This window comes from Auxenochlorella protothecoides (assembly GCF_000733215.1).
Source record: "Auxenochlorella protothecoides strain 0710 unplaced genomic scaffold scaffold108, whole genome shotgun sequence".
In the NCBI taxonomy this organism is placed as follows: Eukaryota; Viridiplantae; Chlorophyta; class Trebouxiophyceae; order Chlorellales; family Chlorellaceae; genus Auxenochlorella; species Auxenochlorella protothecoides.
The window spans coordinates 298,741-320,244 of record NW_011934241.1 but is presented as its reverse complement, the minus strand read 5'-3'; the positions used below and the strand labels follow the sequence as shown (position 1 = coordinate 320,244).

Here is a 21,504-nt window from a genome sequence, read left to right as displayed (position 1 = left end):
CGAGCCTACCGCGGTCCAGAACAGCACCCAACTTCACCTCATACCCAATATCTCATCCGATCCATGCAGACCTGCGCCGATTCTGCCTTCTGCACTCGCCTGCGCAACGCCCCCGGCCCCGGCTTTGCCATCGACCCCACCAGCGTGAGCGTGAGCGGTGCCCATGTGGTGGCCCATCTGGCCTCCCCCGCCGCCCCCGGCGCCACCCTCATCCTGCGCCTGATCAGCATGGGGGGCATCGTGCGCCTGCACATCAACGAGCTGGACGGGACGCGCTTCGAGGTGCCGGGCATCCTGGTGCCCTCGGCCTCTGCCTCCCAACAGGTTGGTGGTGTGTCGTCCACCGGGCGAGCAATGCTGGGGGGCGGGAGGGTGCATGCGCGGGCTCCCTACCTGGCATGGGCGCCACCACCCCTGACCTGCGCATCTCGTAAAATAAAGCCTCGAGCAAATGCTTCACCCTGCGCAGGAGTGGACCATCGTGTCCCAGTCCAGCTCTGCCCTGCAGCTGAGGACATCCAGTGGCGCCACTGCATCGCTGAACTTCTCACCAGTTGCCCTTTCTGTCACCGCATCGGACGGCACGCACGTGCTGACCTGGAACGCCGACGGCCACTTTGCCTTTGAGCATACCCGCACCAAGCAGGTGGGAACCAGGATGTCTCTCAAGGCCCTGGGATTCTTCCGGGGTTTGTTCTGGCTTTGGGAAACTCTTTTTCAATTGAGGAGGCCCGAGGCTTGCAGCTGAGAAGAGCTGTTTCAACATCGCACCGTCCTTTAACGCCTGGACGCAAGTCATGCAATGCGTTACTCCCTGCTCCCCTCCTCTCTCCCCCTCCTCACAGGAGAATGATCCGGCCGGGTGGTGGGAGGAGACTTTTAACGGCCACGTGGACTCCAAGCCCCGCGGACCCAACGCCATCGGCTTTGATGTCCTGCTGCACGACACGCAGCACGTCTTTGGGCTGCCAGAGCGCGCGACCCAGTTCTCTCTGGCGCCCACCATTGGTGAGGCGGCGCGGGGGGTTTCAGAATGGCGACCTTGCATGTGAGGTTGGTCATCTGGATTGCAACAGGGAGGCAGTTTCAGCGAATCCCAAAGTCATGGGGCTGGAGCTGGGTGCTCCAAGTCGAGCATCCCTTCTCAATGCAACCTCCCTTGGGACTTCATTGTACATAGCCCCCCCCTCCCCTCATCAACACCCGACCGCCGCAGACGACAATGGGACTGTCAGCGAGCCATACCGCCTCTACAACCTGGACGTGTTTGAGCACCTCTCCAACTCGCCCTTTGGCCTCTACGGCTCCATCCCCTACCTGATTGGCCACCGCTCCGGCCAAACCACCGGAGTCTTCTGGTGGGCCGGATGGGACAGAGGTTGGGATTGGGCGGAAATGGTGGGAAAGGTGATGCTGTGGGTGCTTTTTGGTGAGCCTGTGGCCTGCCTCAGCAGATTTATATGGATCTACACCGCCCCTTTCCCGCCCACACCCCAGGCTGAACGCGGCAGAGATGTATGTGGACGTGGTGAAGAGCGTCGCCGGCACCAGCACCCGATGGATCGCTGAGAGCGGCGTGCTGGACCTCTTCTTCCTCCTAGGGCCCTCGCCCCCAGAGGTGGCACGGCAGGTGCGTGAAGGGAGGACCCCAGCAAGCTACTTGAGCTCCTGCGATCTGATGCACCCTGCCTTGCTGCACAATTAGAGCTGAAATGGAGGTGCTGAGGAGGATGATCTCTGCGCCCACCTGTGACCGAGAGGGGCGTGTGCGCCCGGCAACCTGGACCACGCCTGGGACTGCCCATTGGCATGCACTCATACGACCCTTCTTCCCCTCTTTCCTGCCCTCCCAGTACCATGTGCTCACGGGCGGCACCGCCATGCCTCAGCTCTTCTCCCTGGGGCACCACCAGTGCCGCTGGAACTACAAAGATGAGGCGGACATCGCGGCGGTGGATGCTGGGTTTGAGGAGCATGCCCTGCCCTATGATGTGCTGTGGCTGGACATCGAGCACACCGACGGCAAGAGGTGGGTGGGGCGAAGGAGCTGCGGCGATTGCGCGTCTCTTAGAAAGGCGGGGTGCTGGCCGAGCAATCTATTGCTTGGTCTGGAACACTCTCTGGGGTTTCCAAGAGTCCTCAGGCCCTTGCCAAGTCTCCCAAGAGCATGCTGGGAAGGATGCTGCTGTGGCTGGGCCACTCTATGCGCAGACTCCTTCCTGGACTGATCTGTGGCAACCTCGAATCTCGCCCATAGATACTTCACCTGGGACAAGGCCTACTTCCCAAACCCGATTGCGATGCAGAGCGACCTTGCGTCGCGGGGGCGCAAAGTGCGTGGGGGTGGCCAGTCAGGGGTGGGGGGGCCCTCACTCTGGGTTTCTGCCCGCCATTGGCATGCATCTGGATACCTCAATTTGCACAACTCTCCCACCATCACCTCTCCCCCAACCATCACTTCTCAACCCATCATCACCTCTCCCCCCATTATCACCCCTCCACCAATTTGCACAACTCTCCCACCATCACCTCTCCCCCAACCATCACTTCTCAACCCATCATCACCTCTCCCCCCATTATCACCCCTCCACCAATCATCATCCCTCCCCCGATCATCACCCCTCCACCGACCATGACTCTCCTCCCCCTCTTCCAGATGGTGACCATCGTGGACCCCCATATCAAGAGCGACCCAAATTACCGTGTGTTCAAGGAGGCGGAGGAGAAGCAGCTGTTTGTCAAGACCAAGGATGGCGCAGACTTCAAGGGGTGGGTTTGGCCCTAAGCACTTTTGGTCTTTCAATGGCATGGTGCCCAACAGGGGACCAGGGTGGGAAGAGCAGCATGCTTTTACCTACTATGCAGTCCTCCCACACTCAGATCCCTATCGTGAAGTGGTCTTTAAGACCGTTGAGAGCCCCTTTAGCCCTTCCATCCACTATCTCTTCTCCAGGCACTGCTGGCCCGGGGAGAGTGCGTACCTGGATATGCTCAACCCTACAGTTCGCGATTGGTGGGCCGACCAGTTCTCGACGTCGGTGTACGAAGGCAGTACGACTGACCTGTACATCTGGAACGACATGAATGAGCCGTCGGTGTTCAATGGCCCCGAGGTGGGATTTGGGGCAGGGACTTTGGGGTGGGGGACACGGGACCGGGTGCGGGTATGGCTGCATCTTGGGGATACTGCGCCCAAGCCTGCGTGACCTTGGCGCCTGGGAGCCGAAATTATTGAGCCTCGTAGGGGCGCTGGGCCAGGCCCCTATGTTCCCGGCGCCCTGCAGCATCCAGACCCCTCCTTTCTGTCCCGGGCCGCTCCGTAAATCTGCTCCCATGAACGACCCAATACCCAAGGCCTTCCTCATAACCCAATCGCCTCTCGCAGATCACCATGCCCAAGGATGCGCGGCATGTCCAGGGGGTGGAGCACCGGGACCTGCACAATGCCAACGGACTCTTCTACCACATGGCCACGGCCTCGGGGCTGAGGTGGGTGCTGCAGGGTGATTGTTGTGCCTAGAATACGGCATGAAGCGATTGGATGCAGCGGCCATGCCGGTTGGGCACAAGTCATAGATGGTGGAGCTACTGCCTGTGGTCTGACAGCATGCGTCGTAGCATGTTCTGCATTGCTGACATCAACGCCGCGTATCCCTCCTTCCACCAGGCGGCGCGGGTACAAGGAGGTGGACACCGTGTCAGGGGACCGCCCCTTCGTCCTGTCCCGCGCCTTCTTCTCCGGTACGCAGCGCGTGGGGCCCATCTGGACCGGGGACAATGCGGCGGAGTGGGCGCATCTAGAGGTCTCCATCCCCATGCTGCTCTCCCTCAACGTCGCGGGGCTGCCCTTCTCTGGTGAGGAAACGGGGCAATCGCTGGTGTGTGGATGTGCCGCGCTGCAGTGAAGCTGCTTCTGTGCCTGCCCGCTCGCAGTGGGCTCACATCTAACCAAGGCAATCCCCTCCCCAAACTGCCAGGTGCAGATGTCGGCGGCTTCTTTGGCAACCCCGAGCCTGAGCTCCTCGTGCGCTGGTACCAGGTGGCAGCGTTTTACCCCTTCTTCAGGTACCGCATGGGTCCTGTCACTGTCCTAGTTTTTATCCCGAAGGGAGTACACCAGAATTGTGCAGAGACCCGCCACCAAGTGGCGTGCGGGCATTTGAGGGTGCATGCATGCACAGGGCCACGCCACTCTGTCGCGCGCACAAGGCTTGCGGATTACCCCTGGGCTCTGGTAGTAGGGAGCAGGCGGAGACACACCACCCTTGACTCCAATCGCAGGGCGCACGCTCACATCGAGACCAAGCGCCGAGAGCCATGGCTATTTGGGGAGGAAACCACAGGGCGCATTCGCTCCGCTCTGCAGCAGAGGTGCGGGGCTAGGGGAAGCAGGCCCAGTGCCTCGCAGCATGCGTCATCCCTCGGTGATGTATCGAGGTGTTCCTCGTTCGTGCATTCACTTGTTTGATCATCTCTTCTACCACATGGCCACGGCCTCGGGGCTGAGGTGGGTGCTGCAGGGTGATTGTTGTGCCTAGAATACGGCATGAAGCGATTGGATGCAGCGGCCATGCCGGTTGGGCACAAGTCATAGATGGTGGAGCTACTGCCTGTGGTCTGACAGCATGCGTCGTAGCATGTTCTGCATTGCTGACATCAACGCCGCGTATCCCTCCTTCCACCAGGCGGCGCGGGTACAAGGAGGTGGACACCGTGTCAGGGGACCGCCCCTTCGTCCTGTCCCGCGCCTTCTTCTCCGGTACGCAGCGCGTGGGGCCCATCTGGACCGGGGACAATGCGGCGGAGTGGGCGCATCTAGAGGTCTCCATCCCCATGCTGCTCTCCCTCAACGTCGCGGGGCTGCCCTTCTCTGGTGAGGAAACGGGGCAATCGCTGGTGTGTGGATGTGCCGCGCTGCAGTGAAGCTGCTTCTGTGCCTGCCCGCTCGCAGTGGGCTCACATCTAACCAAGGCAATCCCCTCCCCAAACTGCCAGGTGCAGATGTCGGCGGCTTCTTTGGCAACCCCGAGCCTGAGCTCCTCGTGCGCTGGTACCAGGTGGCAGCGTTTTACCCCTTCTTCAGGTACCGCATGGGTCCTGTCACTGTCCTAGTTTTTATCCCGAAGGGAGTACACCAGAATTGTGCAGAGACCCGCCACCAAGTGGCGTGCGGGCATTTGAGGGTGCATGCATGCACAGGGCCACGCCACTCTGTCGCGCGCACAAGGCTTGCGGATTACCCCTGGGCTCTGGTAGTAGGGAGCAGGCGGAGACACACCACCCTTGACTCCAATCGCAGGGCGCACGCTCACATCGAGACCAAGCGCCGAGAGCCATGGCTATTTGGGGAGGAAACCACAGGGCGCATTCGCTCCGCTCTGCAGCAGAGGTGCGGGGCTAGGGGAAGCAGGCCCAGTGCCTCGCAGCATGCGTCATCCCCGTCATCCCTATCGAGGTGTTCCTCGTTCGTGCATTCACTTGTTTGATCATGAGCCTGCAACTCCCAGCTGCTGGTGTCCCTGAACCCCCCCCCCCCCCCCCCCCGGGACCTAAACCTCTGGGAGGCCTTCACCATGCCCTGCTGACACCCGCTGGCCCCCCACCCAAGGCCTTCCATCACCACCATCCCCCCTCACTCACATGTGCCTCATGCCGCAGGTACCGCATCCTGCCGCAGCTGTACACCCTCTTCCTGCACGCCAATGCCACCGGCGCCCCCATCATGCGCCCGCTCTGGTGGGAGTTCCCGGGGGACGCCCTGATCTACGCCGTGCACAACGCCTTCATGCTCGGCGACTCCCAGCTCGTAGTGCCCGTGCTGCGCCAGGGCGCCAACGACACCGTGGTGGTCCTGCCCGGCGACGGTTTGTGGTACGACGGCACCATGGGGCTCCAGCTGGACGCCGCGGCGCCCGGCCGGAAGCTGTTCCGGGTGGCCACCTCGCTGGACGCGCCGGTGCAGACCTACCTGCGTGGCGGGTCCACCCTGGTCCTCCGGGAGCGGTGAGGGGGGGGGGAGAGATGGTTTCTCTTGTTGAGGGGGTCCTCGCGGGTCCACATCGTGCTTTGCCAAAAGCGCGAGGAGCCTGTGGGACACCCGCGGGTCCCCAGACGGCACGTTTATACCCAATGACCCCAGCATTCTGCCTTGGTTCTGGCGGTCAGTGGGCTTCCTGCCATCCAGGGGCCTCCGTTCACCCGCCCTCCTCCACACCTTCCAGCACACTCAACCCCCCACCCTCGCAGGCCACGTCGGTCGACCCGGGCCATGGCCAAGGATCCGCTGACCCTGGTCGTGGCTCTGGATCGGAGCGGTGGTGCGAGGGGGGACCTCTACATGGACGACGGCCGCAGCTACGCCTACCAGGTGTGCGAGGCAGGAGGCAGGGGACAAGCAGGAGGGTAAAGGCAATGCACACCAGTCTGAAACGTGACTGAATGGGGGCCGATGGTTTGGACCAGAGGCCGGAGGTCCGAGAGCACTCCACACAGAGCATGCATGCATGCGCCCCCGACACCCCCCACCCACCCACATCGCAGGCCGGCGAGTTTGTCTATGCCCAGATCACCATGAAGGGCGGCGTGCTGGAGTGGGGGCCCGGGGACCATGCTCAGATGGGGCTGCCTCCTCCGGCCCCCGGCTACGACCCAGAGGTGGGTAGGGGTGTGAGAGCATGAGCAGCGGCAAGGGTGCTCGAGGGAGGCTCACCTGTCCACCTGGGATTGGTGGGGACCCAGCCCCGACGCGAGTGCAGCAGGGTGCTGAGTGCTGCTCAGGCAACCTCCCACCCCAGCACCTGGGGAGCACCCGACCAGCCCTGCGCCCCGCCGAAGACAGCTGCCGCCGGCTTGCCACTGCTGGGTGGTAGCGTGGTCGAAAACCTCCCCGTCACCGAATCTCCCTCCTGCAGGTCTACGTCGATCGCGTCGTGGTGCTGGGACTTGAGGGCGGCCCCCAGGACTGGTCCGCAGTGGCCGTGGCGGGGGCTGTGGGCCCGCGGGTGGCGCTGGACGCCGCCCCGGGCCCCGTCCAGGTGGCATCGGAGGGGCCATCGCTGGCGCTGGTGGTGCGGCGACCGCACCTGCCCGTCCGCGGCACCTGGTCCATAGAGTTCCGCAGCGAGCGGGCAAGCTCCTGAAACGGGCGCGGCGCATGTCTCACCGCGGTGCTCGCACGGTGTACCAGGGAGGCAGCCCTGCCCCGTGTCCCTTCCCTGTCAACTGTGAGCAGCTTGTTGTCAAACGAAGAAGGCAGTCTGTCCTAATGAAAGAATGCAAGGTGGGGGTCCACGTCAAGGGTTTGCGCCTTCCAGGGTCCAGAAGAAGCAGTGCGGTCTTGGCCGGGGTACGAGGGGTGACGGCCCCACATACCCCAGCCCGCCGCCTGCATCATCGTTCGGCACCCACTCGGACACGCTCTGCCTGTGCCCTGCGCTGCCGCGCCATCTGCGACAGGGCCTTGGCCTCCCACTTGGGGTCCACCGCCCGGTTGAAGAAGATGGCGGGCTCCAGGATGGGCAGCGCGCCCGTGGGCGTCAGCGCGGGTCCCCCGCAGGCGGGGCTGGTGTGCAGCTCGCGCAGCTGGACCGCGGCGTTGCACAGCCCGGCGCAGGAGGGGTAGTCGTAGGTGGCCAGGCTGGCGGGGGAGCAGACAGGGGAGCACATGCGCCGGTCGTCGTAGTGCGTCAGGTTCAGGGCCAGCATCCAGGCGCCCAGGGTCACGTCCTCGTTGGCCAGGTGGCGCAGGGACCCGGTGGGGAGGGAGGTCAGCAGCGCCGCGGCCTTGCGGGAGACGACGTAGGCGGAGCCCCTGCATTGGGATGGGAGGGGTAGGGAGGGGCAGACCTTTGTGGGCGAGTAGTTGTGGAGAGGGGGTGCAGCGGGTGCTCCTGGCTGGCCCCTCGTGAGCGACGGTGGGTGACCAGTCAGAGTTGTTTGGGGTGGTGGTGATTATTGCAGGCACGCTGTCACGAAATGTGGTGCCCCTCGCCAGGCAGGCATCCCACGCCCCTGTGATCACGCAGGGCCCACCCCTGCCAGCTCCCAATGATCAGCAGCTGTCTGCACCGTGGTGCGAGCCTTTCCCCCTTTCCTCACCAGGTGTGTGTAAAATACTGGGACCCCAGCAGGGCGTGACTTGGCTCATACCAGCGGTACCTAGGCGTCTTTATCACCTGTCCATTCTTCATGCAGCCAATGTAGTCTGTGCAGGGAGGGGTGAGGGTGGGCATATCAGCCTGGGTGCCGACGTTGAAAGGCGCAGTCCGGGAATGGTACGGCGCCGTCGCCACTTGCCGCTCCCCAGGCTCCTCACCACGACAAATCCGTGAGGGGCACCAGCGACGCCACACCCCCGCCAGCCTGTCCCAACAACGCCCCACCTGCGCCGACGCTGGCCCACTGCTCCACGGCTGCCGGGACCCTGTCCAGACGCAGGTATACGTCGTCGTCGACCTTGACGATGTACTGCGGGTCATACTGCCGCAGCACGGTCTCGAAGAAGAGCAGCGTCTTTCGTGGCAGGTCTGCATACCCTTCCTGCGGGGGCATCCAGGTGGCAGACCAGGGTGAGAGGGGCGCGCTCTGCAGTCCTTACAACGAGGAGAGGACTGGGCCCTATCTTCATGAAATATTCCAAGTGCACCTCGCCTGCGCTGTGCAGAGTACTCCTCCTCCCACACCTTCCCATGGCCCCTCACCACGAGGTCCAGGCGCATGAAGCCTCCATGCTTGGCCTCCTCGGCGTTCAGCGCTGCCTCGGCCCCGGAGTCGGGGGAGTGGCCCACCACAAACCTGGCGACAATCCCGGACTCAGTCTCGAGTTTGCTCCTCTCTGACTCGTTGGAGGGCGCCCATGTGGCGCGCAGTGCCTCCCGTCTGTTTTCATAATTGTACTTCGGGTTGTTGTGGTTGGTCGTGAAGCCCGTCTGCGGGGGAGAGTGGTGAGACTGAGCAGTAGGAAGCTGGTGCTGGAGGGTTCGCTCGCGGTCCCCATGCGGTGTCGAATCACGAACCTGTATGCCGACAAATGCGGTGATCCGCTTCGCCGAAACGTCCTGGGCAGGCTCGCTCAGGGCTCTTAGGTTCTCATACACCTCGGAGGGCAGCACGGGCTGCGTCTGAAGGGGCCCCACGAGGGTGGTGAAAAATAGAGCCGCTGTGAACCCACCTACCAACCACGCGAGGTTGGACAAGCGGATGTTCACACCCAGGAACATACTAGAACAACATGGTGTGCATGATGTGGAGGTTGGAAGAAGAATGCGTGTCCTGAGCGGGCACTCAGGCGGTATGAGGAAACTCCACGCGCCCATTTTGCCTCGGCATCCGGATCTTCAACTGCCAGCATTTGAGATGACGCACGTTAAAATGATCATACACAGGATCATGCATTCTATGGGCTGGTATCTCGATAAGAATGTTAGGATGGGCAGAGGATGGCGTTTACTGTGCCTCACAGCTGTCCCTGCTGTGTCCGGTATGAAACTGCCAATACACCTGTCTGCAAGCCAGCGAGTAGCTCATCGGCCTGCTTACGACATCGCATCATATAAGAGATGTGCAAAAGACCTCAGCACTAGTGTATTACATGCAGGGCTCCAAAGGTCATAATATAGGGTCGAGGCACATTCGAGGATCGGGGAGAGATCTTGTCCAGCCTGCTTGTTCACCGTGAGACATAGGCAGTCACAAGCACTGCGATCGCCTTTTCACAGCATATCACATCATTATATTACATTGGGCGTTATGTTACCGGGAATCTACGCAGCCCTCACCCCTGTAACGCGCCACAAGATTCGGTGACGAGGGACAGGGGGTTGATTTCTTCGTCCCAGGGCAAATCCAGGCGACAGAACCAGTCATGGTCGCCTCGCCAGATAGGAGCGCCCATGCGGGAGCGTGGAGACCCTGTTTAGTTGTTCATTCTTTTCAGATCGCTCATGGAACCTATTATCCGGTTGTCGGAACGCGACTGACCCTCTCAAACCCTCAATGCAAGTGCCCGCGGCGCTCTACGGCAGCCAGCTCCGGACACACCCCTACCTCCTCGACCACCATGACATTTCGCTGGAGTCTTACGGAAGCGGTTACACCGGGGAGAGCCCCGTCAGCTGGACCCACTCCCCCACACACCCGGGATACGAAGCGTTGGAAAGTCAGACGGGATGGCCCGCCCAGGTGCACGTAGACAAGTTTCCTCCCAGGCTGGGCCCGGATGGCGGTCGCGCACCCGGGTTCAAGGTGCAACCCTACCAGGTGCAGGTGATGTCGGTGTCCAGCCCGAATTCACATCGCTGGAGGGTGCGGCGCATGGTCACAATGGATGCCAGGATGAAGGGAACGAGCGTGGGGCTGTCCTGTGTGCCAGAATGACGCCAGCCCGGCGAACGGGCACAAGTTCTCACCCCGCACTCCCCCTTTCCCCCACCCACCAGTATGCCCACCCCGGGATGGAGTGGTCTGAGGCGGAGGCGTACGCTCAGGCAGCGCTGCTGTCGCGCCAGCAGCCCCAGCTGGGGGGCGGGCTGCCGCTGACCGCCGACCTGGGCGCGCTGCTGGGCCAGGCCCAGCTCGGCGCCCAGCAGCAGCAGCAGCAGCGCCAGCACCAGAACCTTCGCCCGCAGCAGGCGCAGCAGGCGCACATGGGGGGCCAGCGCGGGCCCGGTCCCCGGCAGGGCAGCCAGGGCACGCACCGCGGCCGCAGCAGGAACGGCGGGCAGGCCAATTCTCAAGGCTACCGCCGCATGTGGCAGCAGCTGGCACGGGTGAGGCGATGGGGGATGTGGGTTCAAATGGGGAAAGACAGTTGGCAAGCGGGAAGGTGCTCTTGAGAAGTACCTTGGGGGTGGCGGCCTGTGCTGTGGTGCTTTCCTCCTGTGGGCATATGTGTGCTGCATTGTCCTCTCTGAAGCTCGACAGTCCCCCCACGCACACTCCCTCCATCGACGTCCCAAAACTCACACTCCCTGCTCCGTCCCTGCGCAGTCGGAGTCTGGGAGCGGGCACGGCGCGCGCGGACCCGCGCACCAAGCTTCCGGCCCCAACGGCTTCTCCGAGCTGACGGTGGAGGGCATGGTGCTGGCCGTCCGCCGCCTGCCCCCCGGCTCCCCCGTGCTGGACGCGGTGCAGCGGGTGAGGCCCTCGTCGCAACTCTGTGGGGGAAGGACAGCTTCAGAGAGTGTCTGAGTGCTGCGGCTCTGCCTAATCGGCTGTGAATGCCCTCGTCGCGTTCAGTCTCCGATGTGTCTTGCCTCAGCTCCGGCTCGCTGTGACTCGCACACACATCGACCCCTCCCTCCCTCGACAGCCTGATCCCACCCCCGCGCCCATCAAACACCTTGCAGGGCCTGTACGCGCTGGACGCCGGCGCTTTGGCAGCCTTACTGAAGGAGCTGCACAAGGGCGGGCAGACGCAGCGCGCGGCTGAGATCTTCGACTGGCTGCGCGGGCTGGAGCCGGGGCACCCCCTGGCGGGGCTGTGCAACACGATGACCTACACGACCATGATCAGCCAGCGCGGCGCGGCGCAGCACATCCGGCGGGCGCTGGAGCTGGTGTCGGAGATGAAGACGCGGCGCGTGCCCGCCAACGTGCACACCTACTCCGCGCTGATGAACGTGTGCATCAAGGGCGGGGAGCTGGAGCTGGCGCTGGACGTGTACTGCCAGATGCTGGCAGAGGGGTGCCGGCCCAACCTGGTGACCTACAACACGCTGATCGACGTGTACGGGAAGACGGGGGCGTGGGAGGACGCGGTGCGCGTGCTGGACCTGCTGGCGCGGCAGGGCATCGAGCCGGAGGTGCGGACCTACAACACCGTCATCATCGCCTGCAACATGAGCGGGCAGGCGGGGGAGGCGCTGCGCGTGTACGACCGCATGCTGGCGGCGGGGGGTCGGCCCACGGCCACCACCTTCACCGCGCTCATCTCCGCGCACGGCAAGCGCGGGCAGCTGGACCGCGCGCTGGCGGTGTTCGACGAGATGGTGGCCGCGGGGTGCGAGCGCAACGTCATCACCTACTCCTCCCTCATCTCCGCCTGCGAGAAGGCGGGGCGCTGGGAGCTGGCCCTGGACCTGTTTGCGCAGATGCACGTGGAGGGCTGCGCGCCCAACGTGGTCACCTACAACTCCCTCATCGCCGCCTGCTGCCAGGGCGCGCAGTGGCAGAAGGCGGAGGAGCTGTTTGAGCAGATGCAGGCGCGCGGGTGCCCCCCGGACACCGTCACCTACGGCGGCCTCATGGCCTGCCACGAGCGCGGCGGGCAGTGGCGCCGCGTGGTCACCACCTACGAGCAGATGCGGGGCGGGGGCGGGCGCCCGGACTCCGTCGTCTACAACGTCGTGGTCGGCGCGCTGTGGAGCACCGGCGCGGTCTGGGCACAGGCCCGCGCCGCCGCCATCTTCCGGCAGGCCTGCCGGTCAGGACACTTCCGCCTCACCGTGCACACCACCGAGGCGACAAGCGGCGAGACGGCGCAGGGCGCCACGCCGCCGGCGCGTGCGCCGGCGGCGGCGCTGCCCGGCCTGGAGGGGGCGCCGAGCTGGTGCACCATCGAGTCAGCCGACTCGGCCGCTGCGCCGACGGCCTCGCTCCCGCAGTCGCCCCTGCTTGTCGTAGAGGAGGGGGATGGAGTGAACGCCGGCTCGCCAGGCCCCGCCGGCGTGCTCATCGAGTTCAGCGTGCACGCATTCAGCCTGGGCTCGGCCGTGCTGTGCCTGCTGCGCTGGGTGGGCGAGCTGCGGGAGCGCCTGCCCCGCGACAGGGGCCAAGCCTGTGGGGCGGGGACGCACGTGGCCCTGGTCATCAACAAGGGCAAGCCCTGCAGGGAGCATGCCTACCCGGGAATGCGCAGCGCCCTGCACCAGTGTGTCGCCGCCTGGAAGGCCCCGTTTACGTGAGTTTTCGAGCGGGTGAAGATGGAGAGGGTGGTGGGCATGGGAATGGGAGGGGTTTGGCAGTTGTGCATTCCAATGGACATTGGAAGTTGCAGTGTCTGTGTCAGTATGGTGCGAGATTATGGGAAGGCCGTAGTGGGGGGTTTCGATCATGGTGTGTGCGTAGGATGTCGGCTCGCTCCATGTGCAATCACCCGTCCTCGCGAATTCCCCTGGACTCCGCACCCCATCTCCTCTCTGTCACCGACCCCTGACCATCGTCGACCCTGCAGGCTGAGGGACGTGACGCAGGGGTGCCGCCTGGAGGCCCCCGCCGAGGCCATCTCTGCCTGGCTGGGCTCAGAGACTGCCCAATCGGTGCTGGCTGCGGCCGCCGACCTCTCCAGCTCCCCGCCCGAGGGCAAGGCGGTGTGGACCGCCGCCCTGATCGAGGACCTGGCGGTGGAGGTGCGGTGCAGCGAGGCTTTTGTGGCCGTGCGTCGCTTCGAGGAGGGCCCTGGCGACGGCGCCCGCGCGGAAGTTGGCCCGCTGGACGCGCCCGCGCTCGCGATGCGCACCGCCGCGCTGGCGACCGCGCGGCGCCTGGCCGGCGCGCGGGCCGTGCGCGAGGACGTGCTGCACGATGGCGTCCTGCTGCTGGACCGCGTGCTTTCCTCCCGCGACGCGCGTGCGCGTACGCTGCGACCCGATGCGCTGGCGGCCGCTTGCCTCGCCGTCGCGGCGGCCAACGCAGGCGCGCCGCTGCCGGGCGCCGCGACCCTCGACCCCGGCCTGGGCCTGACCCAGGAGGCGCTGGACGCGGCGGTGGCCGCTGTCGGCGCCGCGCTGGGCGCGGGGACCAACGCCATCTCCGCCCTGCGCATCCTCAAGCTGTACATGGAGCGCCTGGGCGTGGACCTGGGCGCAGGCGGCGAGGACGCGGCCGCCGCCGTCGGCGGCCGCGCGCTGGCCGATGCGCACGCTGCGCTAGAGAGCGGGCATCTGCTGGAGGTCACGCCCTCCCTGGGCGCCGCCGCGCTGCTCATCCACGCGCGTCGTGAGGCCGGTGAGATTCTTTGGGGGGGTGGATGGCGGAGCGGCGTGTGGGAGAAGCGGAGGGTGGGAGGGGGAAGACTGCAGTGGTGCTCCGCAGGGACTCTCTGTACCCCAGTCCTCTCTGTACAACAACTTGCCAAGGCAGCAGGGAAATGCATGCACTCTGCCCGCAATCCTCAAGTTCCCACCCCCTCCCCACGTCATGCTCCAGGCTTGACCCCCGACTGGCCCCAGATCCTGGTGGGCCTGACGGAGCTCACGCTGGAGGATCCCGGGCTGCAGAACGCGCTGGGCGCGCTGCATGGGCCCCGCTGAGCAGGGAGCACGGCGGCGGTAACCCACACCTCCTCATTCGCCCTTGCGCCGGGAAAATTGCGAGCAGAGGTAACGATTTTTGATGGCGTGGCATCGTCCCCTTGCCCACCCCCCCCCCATACCATCCTGTTCCTTGCTATTGTTTCCTCCACATCCAGCACCTTCGAACGAAAAGTTGCGTCGATGTCCGCAGCCCCCCCTCAACGGAGCCGCAGGGACGGTGCCTTCCACCGCCATCCCTGCCCTGAACTCCCTCCCCTTATCCCTTTGGGTGGGTGCCTGCCCCCCATTCCTTCTGTCGAGCCATCGGTTTTGACGATCCCTTCCACAGATTTTGTGCCCCGTGCTGTGGCCAGCCCACGCCGTCCCACAGCCAGCACCGGATGGCTCATGCCCCGCATGCCCCCGCTATTATAGAACGAGTCGATGCCTGCAACGAGTTGGGCCCTGGAGGCCACCCCCTCTTCCAGACCCCCCCAAGCCGCCTTCACGGCTGTTGATGCATGCCCCCTAAGAGCTCAGAACATTCCACACGAACTTGCATCTGCCCCGCCACTCTACCGGTGCGCGCCGTAGATCCTTTTCTTACCAGTTTACTTCCCTTCGTACCGATGTTCCATCTACCCTTCAGCTTGCGTGCGCGCTGTGCAACCCGAGTGACCGATGGGACCTCCCCATCCTCCATGTCGTCAGGCAAGCAAACCCTCATTTTTTGTTCCCCTCACCAAGCATCGAGACGATTTTCTTGAAACAACATGAATCAGCCCCCAAAATTCTTTGAGGAGATGTCCCTAGCTTTTTGACGATTAGTAATGCTTGCAGTGTCGCAAGACGAACCACACTGTCAATGCCGGGTACCCTAATAATGTAACAGTCTCGAAAGCAAGCAAGAACATTCGAGGATAGCTGAGAGATGGTGGGATGGCAAGGTGGCCAAGGAGAGGCGGGCGTGGTTGGGGTGGGTGGAAGGCGTTTACGACGCCGCCGCAGCGCGCAGGAATTGCATCATCGGGCCTCCCTGCCCGTGCCTGTCTCCCCCGACAGTGTCTGCCCACGCGGCACATACTGCCCATACCGTTTGAACTTCTTCCGAAAGGACCTCTTCCTGCTGAACGCCCCCTCCACCGGCTCATCTGGGCAGGGGTTGGGAGAGGGGAGGGCATGGGTGTCATTCACCCGTCTTGAAACTGTGCAGAGTACCCCGGGCAGGTCAGCAGTGCAGCAGCCAGGGTCTGTATGGGGGGCTCAAAAAGGGACCCTCAGATGCCCAACACCAAGCACTCGGGCACCTGCGGCGATGGCAGCGCGCAGGGCGTCCACCAGGGGTTCCGCCTCGCTCCCATACAGGGACGTCACGCGCCCTTTCCTCCCTGCACGTGCTGTACGACCCACCTGTCGCAAGCGTGGTGAGGAAAGGCGGATTGGGTGCTCTGATAATCGGCACTCGGGCGGGGGTCGAGGGGGTTGCCCACAAGGTGCATCCAGGGAGTTTGCGGGTCGCCTCGCCCCCGTCCACCAGATCCCACAGGCATCAAGCGGCAAGGAACTGACCAGGGTGGCTCCCACTGTGGCCTGATCCCACGCAAGTCCTCGCCCATGAACGCCCCCCCACTCTCCCGAACCCTACCCTATGCAGGAAGTGCACGGCGGATGCCGCAAAGTCGGCCTGCACGACGTGGTTGACGCTGGGCAGGTCCAACCCCCGGGCCGCAGCGTCGGTGCAGACGAGGACGATGGGCTCGCGCGCGCTCGACCCCGGCGCCGCCAGGGTGCGCAGCAGGTCCTCGCGCTCCGCCTGCGGCACCTCCTTGTGGTAGCGCAGGAGCGCCGCGCCGCGCGCCGCGCAGGTCCGCCGCAGCGCGCTCAGCGTGGCGTCGGCGCTGGACACGTCGCGTGCGAAGACCAGCGTGGTCGTGCCGGGGCCCATGGTTTTGTCCCCGGCGATGACCTCCTGAGCGAGTGCACGAGTGGACGCGGGGGTTGGATGGGGAAGGGTATGGTTGCCTTCCAGGTGCAAGGCTTGGGGGGAAGGCCCTCCTGAGCATGGAATATGAATGCAAGTGCCATCCTGAGACACAAGCACTCTGACATCATCCTCACAAAGCAGTAAACAATGGTGGACTGGCCCCACCCTACGAAACCCTGCAGCCAGATCACAGCATGGCCCCACCTGCAGCACACGGGCGCGCTCCTGCTCGCCCTCCGCCCGACGCCAGTCGTGCTGTAGGTCCCGGGTCTGCTGGTGCAGGCGCCGCCCCGCGAGCCACACGGCCTGCGGGAAAGCGCGGCGCAGCTTGGTGCCCACCTCATACTTGCCATCCACGGGCATTGTGGCGGCCACAAAGACGTACTGCCTGCGCCAGCTGTCCGAGGGCCCCTCTGTGTGTGGGGGTGAGGTCTGGGACAAGGGGGGCGTGTACCCTTCCTTGACCATGGCCGCCACACCTCCTGGCAAGGGAGAACAGTATTGAAGAGGTAGGTGAGCACGACCTCCTGGAGGAGCGGATGGATGGGTAAAACGAGGCATGCCCCGCTCACCAAGGGGTTTTACTTGTGGACGCCAGGCTGTGCAAATCGACACGATTCCCTCTCCTCAAACACGACGCCGATCTACCGTCACGGACGTTGCAACCCCCGCCTCCCCCCACCACAACGCCTCCCCAAACCCGCACCGGCGTAGGCGCTCTGCCTGAGGTGGCGAGGCAGGGCCCGGAACTCCTCCTCTTCCATCCCCAGCTGCGCACAGACGCGCTCTGCGGCGTCGCGCCGATCCCCCGCCCGCAGCGCCTCCAGCACCGCCTCGATGTCGCGGCCGTAGCTGCCCCCCAGCAGCATATCGGCCTCGTCCAGCACGACGCAGCGCGCCCAGCGAGGCAGCCCTTCGCGCGTCCAGTCCTCGCCCGCTGCGCCGTCCAGGGCGGTGACCAGTGACCCCGGCGTGGCCAGCACCAGCGGTGGCAGCGTGCGCGGCGGCAGCGTGCGGGAGGACACCGTCCAGGGCGGGGGCGCGGAGGGGAGGAGCGCCGCGCCCGCCGCCGCCACCTGGCCGCACAGCGCGGCGTTGGGGCAGAGGACCAGGGTAGAGGGTGGGGCGCCGGAGGCTTGGGGCGCCTGCGCGCGGGCCAGCAGTGGGGCCAGGTAGGCCAGCGTCTTCCCACTTCCCGTCTCCGCGGCCAGCACCACATCCGAGCCGGCCAGCAGGGCAGGGGCGGCGAGGGCCTTGGAGGGGTGAAGGGCAGTGGGGGGGGAGAGCGTGCATGTTTTCTTGGATGTGGGGGTGGTAAGGGCGCTTTGATGCAGTTGAGTGGTGAAGGCTGCGAGGCCGTCCAGCCCTCAAGCCATCCAGCCACCACACCATCATGTACATGCACGGCACCTGGACTGCGGTGGGCTGGTGGAAACCTGAGGCGGCCAGGGCATCGCAGATGCCCGGGCTCAGGCCTAGGCCGGCAAAGGTGGTGCCCGCTGGAGCGAAGAGGGACTCGGCAGCGGGGGAGGAACCGGCGTCGGAGGTGCTTGCGGCCGAGATCGGGCCCGCATGGTTCGTGCCGGACCTTGCCAGCCTATGAGCAATATTAGAAGGTGTCCGTCGACATGCCCGGATGCAGCGGGTCGCCACGATCGCTCGGCGGTAGGCCCAAGCCGGGGTGCCACCAAAGACACTGACACGCGCTACAGCCGCACAAAACATGGCGTTGTATATGCAAAACGATTAATGCATACTGCTTATGCGATTGGACTCGGTGGGGAGTCCGAGAATGATCACTTGTTACACCTTGACTTTTGCATGCAAAGGTATATCTTGTCGTGACCAGGCAACAGACAAACACTTGTACATGCCTCATGCAAACCAAGCCAAAGCTTAACAAGAAGATATATCAATAGTTGTTATCGACCGTATACTCATGGAGACCATTGATATTCAGCTGGTGACCAAACTTACCATCCAGGAAATATAGGGTGGAGTGTGGGCATGGTCCTCCTGATTGAGTTCGAGCTCGTCAACAGCGGCCCTAGGACAACAACAGTGGATTTTAAATAGAAATTTGGGCAACATACTGCACGAAGGACCCAGTTCGATCATCTTTGGAAGGCTGTGGTGCTCTGGGATGCCCTGGGTAGCTATGTATTGCTCGAGTTGGAGCATCCCCGATTTCCTCCAATCCCCAGCACGGTCCGCAGGGGGGCCTCCGTCCCAAATGGACCCAGGCACCCCACGAATCCCTTCATCAGCTGCGGACCAGTCCCAACGACTCTAGTGCCAACGCTTGTTTCTGGGCCGATCAAGGTCTCGTTACATTCTGAGATGGCCGGGTCCGCCCAGCCATCAGCGGTGGGCGATGCGGCACTTCCCCAGCTGGGCGAGGCCCAGCAAGGGGAAGTTTCCGTGCCTGTAAGGCTACCAGCGCTTGCAGGTAGATGATTATGGTAACTGAATTTAGTTTCGAGGCTTTCACATGCTATCACCGCCTAATAGGACCACCTCCTTCATGGTACAGACCTGCCGAGGCAGTACTCAGCCTGCGTGCTGGCCGCGGGGGCGACTGGGGAGCGAGGAGCGGAATACAAAGCGGTAGGTAGTGGTGTCACAAGAGCGCGAGGGCATGACCTGTGGTGCACCAGGGTTGTTCGCCCACCGCATGCACCGGAGTCCCTCGCTTTCCCGGGGGAGACCATGACGGGCTCCCGTCCACCTGAACCCCACGACCCGCAGACGCAGCGCAAGCTCCTCATCGCCCTGGTCATCGCCTTCCTGTTCATGATCGTGGAGGTGGTGGGCGGCATCTACGCCCACTCCCTGGCCATCATCACCGACGCCGCACACCTGTTGTCAGACGTGTCTGGCTTCGGCGTCTCTGCGCTGGCGGCCGTCTGGGCGGCCCGCATGAGCCACAGCCACTTTTCCTATGGGTGCGAGGACATGGCCTTGAGCTGGTGTCGTCACAAGGGGCGGTGGGGCCGGTGTGCGGTTGGCACCACCGTCGTGCACCCTGGCTGGTCGGCGTTTGCCGGCCTTGCACACGCCCTTGCGACCCCCAGGGAAGCACATGCTGCCGGCCCCTGCCCGCACTCACTGGGCCCCAACCTCCGGGCACCTGCAGGTATCACCGCGTGGAGGTGCTGGGCGCCCTGGCCTCCATCCTCACCGTCTGGCTGGTCACTGGCATTCTGCTGGTAGAGGCCATCCAGCGCATCCTCGTCCCAGAGCCCGTCAACGGCAAAGGTAATCGACTCGGGGATGAGGTGACAGGGAGTGTCCACGCGCTCCGCACCCTCCATGCATCGCACACCAGCGACCCGCCCCGCCGCCGATCATCCACCCCGCTCCTTTCCTTCCCGCGCTCGGCAGTCATGTTTGCGCTGGCGGTGACTGGCGTGGCGGTCAACCTGGGCCTGCTCTTCGTCCTGGGCATCCACCACGGCCACGACCACGGCCACGGGGATGAAGACGGCCATGGCCATGAGGATGACCATGGGCACGACCATGGGCACAACCATGGGCACGACCATGCGCACAACCATGGGCACAACCATGGGCGCGACCATGCGCACAACCATGGGCACAAGCATGCCCATGGTCATGCCCACACCCACACGCCAGCCATCGGACTTGAGGACCTGGAGGCCTGTCACGACCCGGACGGCGCGTCGGCGCCCCTCCTGCCCCACGGCAAGGCCAAGGGACTGGACAAGGGGCACAACATCAACATGATGGGCGCGGTCGTGCACGTCATCGGCGACCTGGTGCAGTCCATCGGCGTGGCGGTGGCGGGCCTGCTGATCTGGATCCACCAGGTGAGGGCTCGGTGTGCGGGGGCCTCAGCATGCGACTGTGGGTGCGTGCCCACGCAGTCAGTTCCCATCGTCTCCACACGACCCGCACTGAATCGACTTGGTGCCACACCCCTCATTCCTACCCCACTCAACCCTGCAGGACGACCCTCGCTGGGCGCTGGCGGACCCCATCTGCACCTTCCTCTTCGCCGCCCTGGTGCTGTGGACCACCAAGCGCGTGCTGCGTGACATCGCCGACGTGCTGATGGAGCGCGTGCCGCGGGGGCTCAACATCGCCGACATTGAGGATGACATCACCGCCGTGAGTGCCCGGGGGTGTGGGGTGTTTGACCAGGGTGCTGTGCGGCGAGAGTGACGCGTGAGCGCCCCCGCAGTGGTTCAGGGACCAAGTTCGTGGAGCTGTGCCACCTGTCAAAGAGCCGGCATGAGCGATTGCTGCAGCCCAATCCCCTCCCTGCACTCCCAACCTCCCTTCTCGTCACAGATCGAGGGCGTGGCTGGGGTGGGCGACCTGCACGTCTGGTCGTTGACCCCGGGCATCCCACTGCTCTGCGCGCACGTGGCCACCCAGCCTGGCGCCGAGGGGGAGGAGGTGCTGTCCCGCGTCACGGCATACGTGCGGCGGCTGGGCATCCAGCACTCCACACTGCAGATCGTGGGGCCGGAGGAGGCTGACAAGCCGCACGTGCACCACCAACACTGATGGCCGTCCCCGCCTCGCCCTGCGACTGTGCCGTATGGAATCTCATAAGAACTCGCCGCTTGCCGCGCCCCGCTCGGTGTGCTTGGCTCTTTGACAGCGAGGCCTGCCTCGCCTCGGCGCTGAGTCTGAATGTATATTTGAGATCTCTTTCTCGTGGCATGAAGTTGGGATTGAGCTTCTCAGCGGGAGGGCCTGACCTGGAGGAGAGGATGCTTCGAGGCAGTGCTAGTGCCGCGGGCTGTGCGAACCCGCCGTCGCCTCCAGCCGACCGTGGAGGCCAGGGCCCCTGTGCTGGACAAGGGATCACTTTGTGGGTCCGAGGGCCAGCTGCAGGCGGGCCTGCAGCTGGCCCACATTGATCACGCCCTCTATCCTGTCGATGGGCCTGCCGTCCTTGAAGAGGACCAGCGTCGGTAGGGCCTCGATGCGGTACTGGGATGCCAGGGCAGGGTACTTGTCGGTGTCTATCTTGACGAACACCACCCGATCGCTCAGGCCCGAAGACACTTTCTGTGCGTGCGTGCGTGGGAGAGAGGCAAGGTGCTTGTCTGGCAGAGTATGCATTGCAAGTACGACCATGCAGCCGGACCACCCCTGCACGCCCCTCCTCTTTACCGTCATGACGTCCGCCATGATGTGGCAAGGACCGCACCAGACCGCATAGAAATCCACCAGGACCAGCTTATCTTTCCTCTGCTTGCAGGAGGGTGTATTAATAGATCGTACTTGCTTGCTACAGGGTGCGTGGTAGCCCCA

The 21,504-nt window shown here is 64.2% G+C and overlaps 8 protein-coding genes across 8 annotated transcripts; 4 read left to right on the top strand and 4 right to left on the bottom strand.

Annotated features, from left to right (window-relative positions):
• Positions 1-63: 63 nt before the first annotated feature.
• On the top strand, positions 64-7,139 carry F751_0574 (Neutral alpha-glucosidase AB; the record flags this gene model as incomplete). The annotated part of the gene is made up of 20 exons (XM_011400141.1): positions 64-324; positions 470-646; positions 846-1,008; positions 1,217-1,358; positions 1,498-1,630; positions 1,854-2,029; positions 2,258-2,333; positions 2,657-2,769; positions 2,954-3,113; positions 3,386-3,489; positions 3,668-3,855; positions 3,978-4,065; positions 4,282-4,371; positions 4,686-4,873; positions 4,996-5,083; positions 5,300-5,389; positions 5,659-6,003; positions 6,247-6,367; positions 6,541-6,654; positions 6,912-7,139. The coding sequence occupies 20 exons, from the start codon at positions 64-66 to the stop codon at positions 7,137-7,139; spliced, it is 3,045 nt and encodes a 1,014-aa protein (XP_011398443.1).
• A 14-nt stretch (positions 7,140-7,153) lies between these two features.
• On the top strand, positions 7,154-7,621 carry F751_0573 (hypothetical protein; the record flags this gene model as incomplete). The annotated part of the gene is made up of 1 exon (XM_011400140.1): positions 7,154-7,621. The coding sequence occupies one exon, from the start codon at positions 7,154-7,156 to the stop codon at positions 7,619-7,621; it is 468 nt and encodes a 155-aa protein (XP_011398442.1).
• On the bottom strand, positions 7,390-9,218 carry F751_0572 (putative beta-1,3-galactosyltransferase 12; the record flags this gene model as incomplete). Its single annotated transcript, XM_011400139.1, has 5 exons — positions 7,390-7,810; positions 8,098-8,203; positions 8,382-8,538; positions 8,700-8,927; positions 9,015-9,218. 5 exons carry the CDS (start codon positions 9,216-9,218, stop codon positions 7,390-7,392), a joined length of 1,116 nt encoding a protein of 371 aa, XP_011398441.1.
• A 1,032-nt stretch (positions 9,219-10,250) lies between these two features.
• On the bottom strand, positions 10,251-10,898 carry F751_0571 (hypothetical protein; the record flags this gene model as incomplete). Its single annotated transcript, XM_011400138.1, has 1 exon — positions 10,251-10,898. The coding sequence occupies one exon, from the start codon at positions 10,896-10,898 to the stop codon at positions 10,251-10,253; it is 648 nt and encodes a 215-aa protein (XP_011398440.1).
• On the top strand, positions 10,452-14,249 carry F751_0570 (Pentatricopeptide repeat-containing protein; the record flags this gene model as incomplete). The annotated part of the gene is made up of 7 exons (XM_011400137.1): positions 10,452-10,766; positions 10,987-11,133; positions 11,346-12,443; positions 12,603-12,898; positions 13,172-13,346; positions 13,509-13,944; positions 14,146-14,249. 7 exons carry the CDS (start codon positions 10,452-10,454, stop codon positions 14,247-14,249), a joined length of 2,571 nt encoding a protein of 856 aa, XP_011398439.1.
• Positions 14,250-15,254: 1,005 nt separating this feature from the next.
• F751_0569 (DEAD-box ATP-dependent RNA helicase 22) lies at positions 15,255-17,940 on the bottom strand (the record flags this gene model as incomplete). Its single annotated transcript, XM_011400136.1, has 6 exons — positions 15,255-15,382; positions 15,539-15,641; positions 15,877-16,200; positions 16,420-16,628; positions 16,922-17,468; positions 17,626-17,940. 6 exons carry the CDS (start codon positions 17,938-17,940, stop codon positions 15,255-15,257), a joined length of 1,626 nt encoding a protein of 541 aa, XP_011398438.1.
• Positions 17,941-18,924: 984 nt separating this feature from the next.
• F751_0568 (Metal tolerance protein 1) lies at positions 18,925-20,748 on the top strand (the record flags this gene model as incomplete). Its single annotated transcript, XM_011400135.1, has 5 exons — positions 18,925-19,160; positions 19,352-19,473; positions 19,600-20,045; positions 20,185-20,346; positions 20,530-20,748. 5 exons carry the CDS (start codon positions 18,925-18,927, stop codon positions 20,746-20,748), a joined length of 1,185 nt encoding a protein of 394 aa, XP_011398437.1.
• Positions 20,749-21,051: 303 nt separating this feature from the next.
• F751_0567 (Thioredoxin Y1, chloroplastic) lies at positions 21,052-21,369 on the bottom strand (the record flags this gene model as incomplete). Its single annotated transcript, XM_011400134.1, has 2 exons — positions 21,052-21,258; positions 21,364-21,369. 2 exons carry the CDS (start codon positions 21,367-21,369, stop codon positions 21,052-21,054), a joined length of 213 nt encoding a protein of 70 aa, XP_011398436.1.
• Positions 21,370-21,504: the final 135 nt, after the last annotated feature.